Genomic DNA, 9,390 nt, shown 5'->3' on the forward strand with positions numbered 1-9,390 from the left:
GTGTGTTGAGCAGTATATGTCACCGTCTATGTATCTATTATAGAGGCATTCCGTGCGCCTACATTTCGAAGCGGTCCAGAAAAGAATGGCTTTTCACTCGGGTTTAGTAAGAACCTGAGCGAAGTGTTTGGTGATCAGAAGAAGTATTGGCTCTTACCAGTTTTCACAAGGTACATTGATTTTATTTTTATTTTATTTTTTTATTGATTTTTGACCTGAAAACCGCAAAACATCCGAGATCACTATTAGTGGCTATAATAACGGTAATTACAAATTGACAAGATTTGGGTCTTGTCCTTTTTTGTTTGGCAGGGCCATTTACTGGCATCAAAACACAAAGGTTATACTATATCGTCAGATATTTCCATTATCTTGTCCATCTCCTTGTATGCCCTTTAGAAATATATAGATATGTTTTATAGATTCATTTTATTATTGGACTAATACAATTTTGAAATGACGAACTTTCTAGGGTTAAGAATGCATGAATTCACATCCAAAAATCCAACGTATGCATGAAGGCAGATATACAAACTGCGCATAAATATCCATACAATATACACACGTACATATACACATAAACCCATATAAATATACACGCATAGTCATTGCAAAATTCTGTTAGTCCAATTAAAAAAAAAAAAGGTATTACTATTTTCATACGGTATTTTACATCTGTCACTGGACTAATATGGTTACAATCTCTATGTATATATTTGATATAGATATATAAACGTATCAATAATTAAATCTAAAAGCTATTATGCAACAGTGGATGAACATATCTTTATCGTGGTGTCATGTGTACACACACAAATATTATCTGTTCAGCTGGATTGAGCAGCTGCAGGTTCTCGTGGCTGTAGGTTCAGCTGCCGTGTTACAGAGGTTCTACACATCCGGAAGATGTCAGTTCAGAGATACATTAACTTTCTCTGCACCCCCTGCAGCCCCACATGCAGCATTACACTGGGAACAATTCTCGGCAGAATCCAAATAATGCAGAACTTTTTTTTATATATGTAAAACAAAATACATGTGTGATCACTGCCGAACAGTGCATTTATTTCTTCTTGTGTATAACTGGCAACACATGCAGGTTTGTCAGTGCCAGTCTGTGAGGCATTGTGCTACCATATGTCTCTTTTTAAGTGTTGTGACTAAACCCTGCTGTTCGTTGTTCTCATCCTACAGCTTGGGTGACGGCTGCTCTTTCCCAACACGTCTTGTTTCAGGAGATCCAGAACTGGCTGCTGCCACAAGCCAAAATGATACTGCCAAACAGTACGTGTTGATTTGTTCCTTCTGGGTTTGGTTCGGTTTTGTTTTTACTATTTGTTTATTTTATTTATTTATTATGCTTATATATATATATATACAGTCATGGGAAAATGCAAGTACACCCTCTTTGAATTCTATGGTTTTACATATCAGGACACAATAGAAACATAGAATGTGACGGCAGATAAGAACCATTCGGCCCATCTAGTCTGCCCAATTTTCTAAATACTCCCTATTATTTTATAGCTAGAATAGCCTTATGCCTATCCCACGCATGCTTAAACTCCCTCACTGTGTTAACCTCTACCACTTCAGCTGGAAGGCTATTCCATGCATCCACTACCCTCTCAGTAAAGCAATACTTCCTGATATTATTTTTAAACCTTTGCCCCTCTAATTTAAGACTATGTCCTCTTAATGTGGTAGTTTCTTCTTTTAAATATAGTCTCCTCCTTTATTGAATATGGTCTCCTCCTTTATTGAAATAACATTCATCTGTTCCTTAGCAGGTCTTAGAATTAGGTAAATGCAAACTCAGATGAACAACAACACATGACATATTACACCATGTCATGATTTAGAAGCCATGAGTGGAAAAACAAAGTACATTCTTGCTGCTTCCATAGGAGATAAAAGGCTAAGTGGCAGACAGGTGCTGCTAATCAGACGCCCTTGATTCATTGATCATCAGCAAGTGTGACAAGCTCTATAAAAGCCAAAGTTTAGGTGCATGGGCATGCCAGATGTGTAGCATAGCCTTTATGTGAGGGGTTGTTGGGACACGATACGCGTGTTTTGTTGTGGACCCAGCCAGGGTAGAATGCGTACCAGTATTCTTATCAGCATTGACTCCACCTCCTTCCAATGTTTCACCACCCCATCTTTGCCTCACCTCATGCGAGGCCTGGTGATATACTCTGTCTTCGGCAAGGTGAGGGTGTTGTTGTATTCTCGCCTTTGCATCAGACAAACCTTAAGATCATAGATCTGAGGGCTTGAAATAACGCCTCAGGCATAGGCAGGGTTTGAAATAAATATAGGACACGAGCCAAGACATTGATTTTTGCGACCCCCACCCTGCCGAAGCAAGAGAGGTGCGGCCCAAGTCATGTATGTGTCTTATCTTCCAACATTTTTAGTGTTCAAAGAGGGATAGTTTAATTTTGGGGTTGTGTTCTGAGAAATTTTAGGTGACTTACTAATAACAATTTTTCTACTAAAATGTAAATTTAGTCTAAGAACAATGTGTTGTGTTTGCACAGACTGATCTCTTAACACATTTATTGTATTTTATACACATTACTGTGAGTATTATTGCTGTGAAGCTCTGTTATATACTCACACACAAACAGTAATGTAGTCCGACTAGAAAAGAGGGACTGGCCCTTCTAAATATGGATAGTTGGGAAGTATATATTTATATTTCAGCTAAAGTAACAAAATGTTTTGGAGCCTTCATGGGAAACCCTCCCTCTACTGGTAAATTCTCTACAGCAGATTGAGAAACCAGATACGAGTCCTAGAGAGAGTTATGAATCCTCTATAAAGCTAACCCTTTATTATTATTATTATTATTATATAAAGCGCCAACAAATTGAGCAGCGCTGTACAATACTTGGAGTAGCAGACAAGCATTTGTAACAAAACGCGTTGTGTTGAGGGCCCTGCTCAAACGACATTACAATCTAGAGGGAGTGGGTTAAAGTGATACAGGGTTTAATAACCCTTTACCCAAATCCTGTAACAATTAATGTCATATAATCTGTGTTTGCAGCACTAGCTCCACTCAGCCCTTCCCTCCAAGACCTCTCAGTGAGTCCCAAAATCGACTGCTGGGGAGTGACAGCCATTGGGCCGATGGCAGTGTGGGAGATGACGCATCACAAAAAGGTACGGTTAAAAAAAATAGTGTCATCAAGGAAATAAACATAGAAAAGTACCTAGAAAAGCATTTATGTGGTATAATTAGTATTGCTCTTAAATATAATATTACCATCGAAAGAAGAACAAGTGTGCCCACTGCACTCTGATAAAAAAAAAATAAAAAAAATTTTTGTTGAAGACATTTAATCGTTATTGCAGGACAGTTTCTCTTCATCCTGTATCTGGTGTAACCTGCACTGGATGAAAATAAGTAGAAAATGAGAGGGGGTAGAAATTGTACGTATTTTTGTCCTCACACATAAAGCCATTTAGAGATCCGTATAAATATTATTCCATTTGATTATTTATGTATTTGTCTTCGCCAAATATATAGATGATTATTAATCTTACAATAAACGGCAGTGGTTCAGGTCCTTCTGAATTGCCAACTTGGGCATGTGTCTGTTACACATACAGAACCAAGTGTTCTCTAGGAATCTTTGCTTTAAGATACGTAAGTGTTTTCATTCTGTTAGAATGCAATAAACATGCAGAATGTCTGGCAATCTTCTTGGCTCGATTCTAGATTGAGTTTATACAGTTTGAGATCACAGTATTCCCAACAGCCTCATTGAAACTAAAGCAGTCAAATCTGTCAACATTAACAATGTAGCAAAATTAGAATTTTATCTAAATAGATTCCTATCTGAATTGTGCTTTGCACTTCCATTCAATCTATTTAAATGTACTAAGTATTTTAGAGCCATATTTATGGCTTTTTAAAGTGCTTTTCCAGATACAAACATAGTCATGTCATGTCAGAATATTGAGGGCATTTGTTTTATTTTTTCAAAATGTAAACTCAATACTGAAAAGTATTTTTTAATATATTCATTACAATTCGTTTCCCACAGGGTTAAAGTTTATGGTTCAATTCTAGTTTAGTAAAGTTTTAGGGGTTACCCCCCCCCCCTTTCAAAGTGTGCCTTAGATCTTACTATTTGGCTGGCAATTCCTCAGTTTTTCTCTTATATCATGTGAGGTCCTACTCACTGGTGTAAGCTCTTCTGGTAAGTTCAGTTTGAGTGGGCATACACTGGATGGACTTGTTAATTATCAGCTTACCTGTATAGCTTCATCTTGCCACTTGACTGTCTTCAAATTGTTAAACCATTTTTTGCATATTTTTGTTTAGTTTTCTAGTATTTCCTGTATTTTAACTTTTAGATCCCTAAACTATCAAAACAAGCAAAATCCTCTCAATATCCTAAACATTACTCACTACATCTCACTAAACTATAACCGATCCTAACAAACGGAAAGAAAAAATAGGATCAGCTGCACTATGCTAATACAGTGCAAAGTGCAGCCATCAAAGCGTTTATTTATTTTAGTACAATAAAGGTTTGGGGCATGGGGAGCGAGCAGACGGGTTCTGTAAACACTTCCAAACATCTCTCATACCTACAATCTTTGTGAAGGTTTGGATAGCAGACACTGACCACATTCACGAACACTGACACAGAACAATCACATGTGTGGCAATAGCAGTTAGGGGCTGGTTCATAGCACTGCTTTACTGGATGTTGTATAATGGATGTCCTTCGGCACTTTCATCCATGGTCTTATGTCGTTGGTTATGAAGGGGTTAAGGAACCTTTCATTTAATCGTCGTTCTGTGTTGCAGATGCGAGGAGTCACGTCTCAGTATTAGTGGAAAGCTGATGGGAACAAAATATCCTCTGAACAGGGAAAGTGGTAAGAAAAGAACATCTGTGTTTGTACGTCGTCACATAATACAATTATATCACTGTGATGTGCCTGTTCACCATTTTAGGAAACATGATCAGCATGTGTCGTGGGCATTTAAAACGCTCACATACCAGAAGCACAGAAGACAGCAAGGCTTACAAGCTTGCAATAAGCCCTTTTAATCCGTGCTCGTTTTATTCTCTATAATACATGTTCGCAAATGCATATGTGCCACAAATCGACTGTCCGAGCTACAGGCAGGAGTAGCAGAGTTTGTTGATAGGAATCTAAGAAACACTTGCGCAGGACATAAGAATGCATTTTCTGTAAAGTTTGTTAGCAAATAGTACATACCATAAAGGGTTTTCACATAGGTGACTTGTTGTACTATATTACTATACACAAGGATTTTCAGTTCAAAAGTTCATGTGCCAGTCGGGTAAGTCGGACTGTGCCATGGTGTGTACTGACATAGCAATTTAATTAAAGGGACACTCTCGGCATCATCGCTCAATGTATTTACTAGTCCATACAAAGGAAATATTACCAAAACAGGACATCAGCGGAAACGTTTATTGGTATCCACTGCAGGAACAAATCCCTGTAGGCGGTTCCGATATTTAATGTCCATCAACTAAATTGCAAAACCGAATAATGGCCAGCTCCTTACATGGGGGAAAGTTTGGGGACCAAAAGAATAGAACTCGGGAGCGCAAGTACTATAAAACCAAGAATTATTTAACACACAAAACACAACAGTATAAGGACAAGAGAATAGGAACAGATATTACTGGCGGTAAATAATAAAGTTAAATTAAAGAATGATGTTGAATTGTTGAAGTGTATAATGAGCAGTCATTAGGGAGTCTTACCTGACCATCTCTATATAACTAGTTGTGTTACTGATTGCTAGTTTATGGAATCCAGTAACCCTAAAACACCCATATGATGTCCTACAGAGCATCCCCAGGTCCTTGTGATTTGACTGTACTTTAAACAGGATTGTTTTGGGAAGTTACGTAGTTGCCAGGAAGGTTATAGGAGGGTATTTAGTCTCACTGTACATTTCAGTAAGATATTGTTTTAACAAAATGACTAAATGCTAGCTGCTAATATCTATTATATCCATCTTCCAGACAGGGATCGCAGCACAGGTTGTGCTTGACCATCATATCCAGACATTGGAGCTGCTCAGCATGAAGTGCCATAATTCTATCACAAATGGCATCTAAAGGCACAAACAGCATTGTCTGGAAGCATGGCCGAAAGAAAGGAAAAACCCTTTGCCTTACCATTCATCTAGTGCATTAATGCAACGTGATCTCATCCCTTACACAATGACTTTGTTACATAGAAAACTTTTATTTTATTTTTAAATGTTTTTTTTTTTTTTTTTTTTTTTTAATCATATTCAGTTTTAGCTTTAGCCTACAACATAATGGAGGGATTTTATCTATCGTTTCTTTTCTGGATCATACCTTCATATTAAACACAAACTAGTGATTGCCAAAAAAAATTAACTTCCGGGCTAGTGCTGATGCTACGACTAGCCTGACGGCCGTCTGGATCGAATGACCTAACATTGTTCATAAGGGCCAGTAGATGGTCTAGTTGACTGATCAGTAACTTGCCACAGGCAACGATTGGATGCATTCAGCACATATTAGTATTATATTGTTATTTTAACATGTTCACTTATATTGGTAATATGGATTTACCTCTCATAACCACCGTAGCTGGTCTAGGTGCTACCCTCAAGATACAGAGAAATCTCTTTATCGTGTATAAAGCATGCAATCTCTGTATATCAGGAGATCGCTAGCAGGCATCTTTAGGGATTAAAACGGTTAATTAGAGAGAGACTTGTTAAAAGGTTATATTATAAATTGTGCGAAATGAGGCGTCTTCGCAGCCAACTAAGATCTATCAGTGTCGAAATTTAAAAGGGCTAAGCGCATGTCATTTCCCAGAACCCTCTCTGTGGCAGCAGTGCATACCCGGTGGCATACAGAAAGCAGGCTTTCAAATGCATATTGTGTCTCTCATGAACACAGTGAGACTAATTTAGCAGCATGTGTTTGGTGACACTGGTACATTGTATAATCAGACGCTGCAATGGAGCAGGCGAGAATGAAATATTTTGTACGGAGACATTTATTTATACTGCTTTTTCTATCTTTTTATATATATATATAAAAAAATGATTTTACCATAAGAGTGTAAACGTTTATGCAGATGGCTGCAAAGATTTCACGAACATTTTGTATGTTGAGTCGTTGTAGCAGCATTATTATTATTTTTTTCGTATTATTATTTTTATCTTTTTTTTTTTTTAAAGAAGCCATAATCATTCACCCCTTGTTTATAAAACAATATAGAGACTTTTTAGAGGGACATATTAGACGCCTAAACTGCAGCCATGCATTGATCAGCATAATGCAAAAATAAATCTTTTTTTCATGTTTTAGCTTGTTTTAATTTTTATATTGCATTTTGTTGGATGCATAGTTGCATGAAACAAATCTATAAGGATTCTGCTTGTGGTCACCTTTTCTAACAAAAAATAATTAGATTGTGCCGACTTCTATCCATTATATATATATGTATATATATATATATATATATAAAAAAGAAAAAAAGCCTTGCACTCCAACTCACATCAATACGGACCCGGTGCTTGATTGCACTGAATAGATACAAGCGAAGAAAAATCGGCACTCCCAGGATTTATCCAAAGTGAAATGTTATTTCTTTATTCCAACAGTCAACGTTTCAGTTCCTCTAGGGAACTTTCATCAGGACAGAATACAATACTTGTATTCTGTCCTGATGAAAGTTCCCTAGAGGAACTGAAACGTTGACTGTTGGAATAAAGAAATAACATTTCACTTTGGATAAATCCTGGGAGTGCTGATTTTTCTTCGCTTGTGTATATATATATATATATATATATATATATATAGCTTTTCTGCTTCAGTTTTTTATTGTCTTCCTTGGTGATATCAATGTACAACCTAGTGTGCAAATGCATATGCTTTTTAATGTGTTCACTTGCGGACGCCACCACTTATTGATATCACAAGCGTTGGCAGTTACTCCACCCTCATACTTCTGAACCAATCATTTCGTTTGAAATGCTGTTAGCACTTTGTATACTGTTTGTGTTCTATATGCTCAATGTTTAGGTGGCAGTCCCTTTAATTTCCTGTCTTCCTGAATGACGCTCTAAGCAAATACACATCACACAGTTTTGAAAACTAAAATGCTCACACTCATAGCTGATAAGCAGACGGTAGAGGCTACAAAATATGTTTATGCATTTTATCCTATTTTATTATAAAAAAAATAAAAATTTCATTTTAAATAATAATTATGGCCAGTGGAAAATGACACAATGCAATAGAAATTGGGATATTTGTAATTGGATTAGAATACAGATTTTGTTTTGAGAAAGTTTGAGAACACATGCTCTGTGTTACAGCATTAAGAAGATGGCAAATTGCACACATCCTGCGATCGTTGATTGTAACGCAATGACTTTCTTGGAGTTCGGTATGTAAAGAAAATATGGTGATGGAAAACTGTTCTAAGCAACCTGCAAATCCTCAGCAATGACTTAACTAAAGTCCCATTGATCCTTTGCAAACTATTTTGCACTTCAAGCCAATCTGCATGCATGTCCAGGGCTCGGATAAGGGCAATTTTATACCTCAATGCGTTTTTTAAAGAAAGCAATATATTTAAAGCAGTCTATAGGTGGTCATACTCGTAAAAAAAAAAAAAAAAAGTCATATTGTTTCTCTTTGTCAATAGCCCTTTTTATACATGAAAAAAATCCTACTACTGAATGTTTGGCCGCCTATTTATTGCAGAAATCCGTCGTCCACCGTGCTTCCCGATGTTTTACTCATCAACAATTTCCCCTTAAATACCCAATTTAGAGTATGTATTAACTGTTTTTACTTTTGTTCCCAAAATACAGATCTTTTGCCATGTACATTTGTTATAAACATGTTTTACTCTTTATGTTCTTTAAATTCAAATGCAGTTTCATGTAGTTCACTGTTGTAAGTAAAATATTTTCCTGGTTTGTTTGTTCTATTGTTTTAATTTTGTCTGTCTGTGTTTGTGGCATACAGGTGTTACTTTTTTTACATAAGGGCTATCACACGGCCAAGTCCACCCAGAAAGCAATACACTTACCCTCTATCTAAAATCCTGCTCAAATGAGTCTATGGACCATTGTCTGTTAAAGTATTAATTTAAATCTAACCTCAGTCTGAAGAATCTATTTTACCAGAGTGTGGACCCTGCCAACGTTTCAACCCAAAAATAGGATTTTTATCAAGACTGGGTACCATAGGTATCACACTCATTTTATATACAGCGTTTAACGTTGCATTTGGATTATTTGTTGTATATGGTATTGGGATAGCAATACTTTACAAATACCCTGTTTGGGATCAAAACCTTTTTAATGCTACACCACAAAAT

The 9,390-nt window shown here is 36.7% G+C and overlaps 1 protein-coding gene across 1 annotated transcript in view; it reads left to right on the forward strand.

Annotated features, from left to right (window-relative positions):
• The window catches only part of ZDHHC20 (zinc finger DHHC-type palmitoyltransferase 20), a 46,481-nt gene extending 38,955 nt beyond the window's left edge, over positions 1-7,526 (forward strand). The window contains exons 9-13 of the mRNA XM_063429824.1: positions 44-170; positions 1,195-1,284; positions 3,056-3,171; positions 4,832-4,902; positions 6,033-7,526. Coding sequence (XP_063285894.1) covers positions 44-170; positions 1,195-1,284; positions 3,056-3,171; positions 4,832-4,869 — 371 coding nt within the window. The 3' untranslated portion in view covers positions 4,870-4,902; positions 6,033-7,526. The remainder of the gene's footprint in view (positions 1-43; positions 171-1,194; positions 1,285-3,055; positions 3,172-4,831; positions 4,903-6,032) is intronic.
• The last annotated feature ends 1,864 nt before the right edge of the window (positions 7,527-9,390 follow it).

The sequence above is a fragment of the Pelobates fuscus genome, chromosome 1 (assembly GCF_036172605.1).
Source record: "Pelobates fuscus isolate aPelFus1 chromosome 1, aPelFus1.pri, whole genome shotgun sequence".
In the NCBI taxonomy this organism is placed as follows: domain Eukaryota; kingdom Metazoa; phylum Chordata; class Amphibia; order Anura; family Pelobatidae; genus Pelobates; species Pelobates fuscus.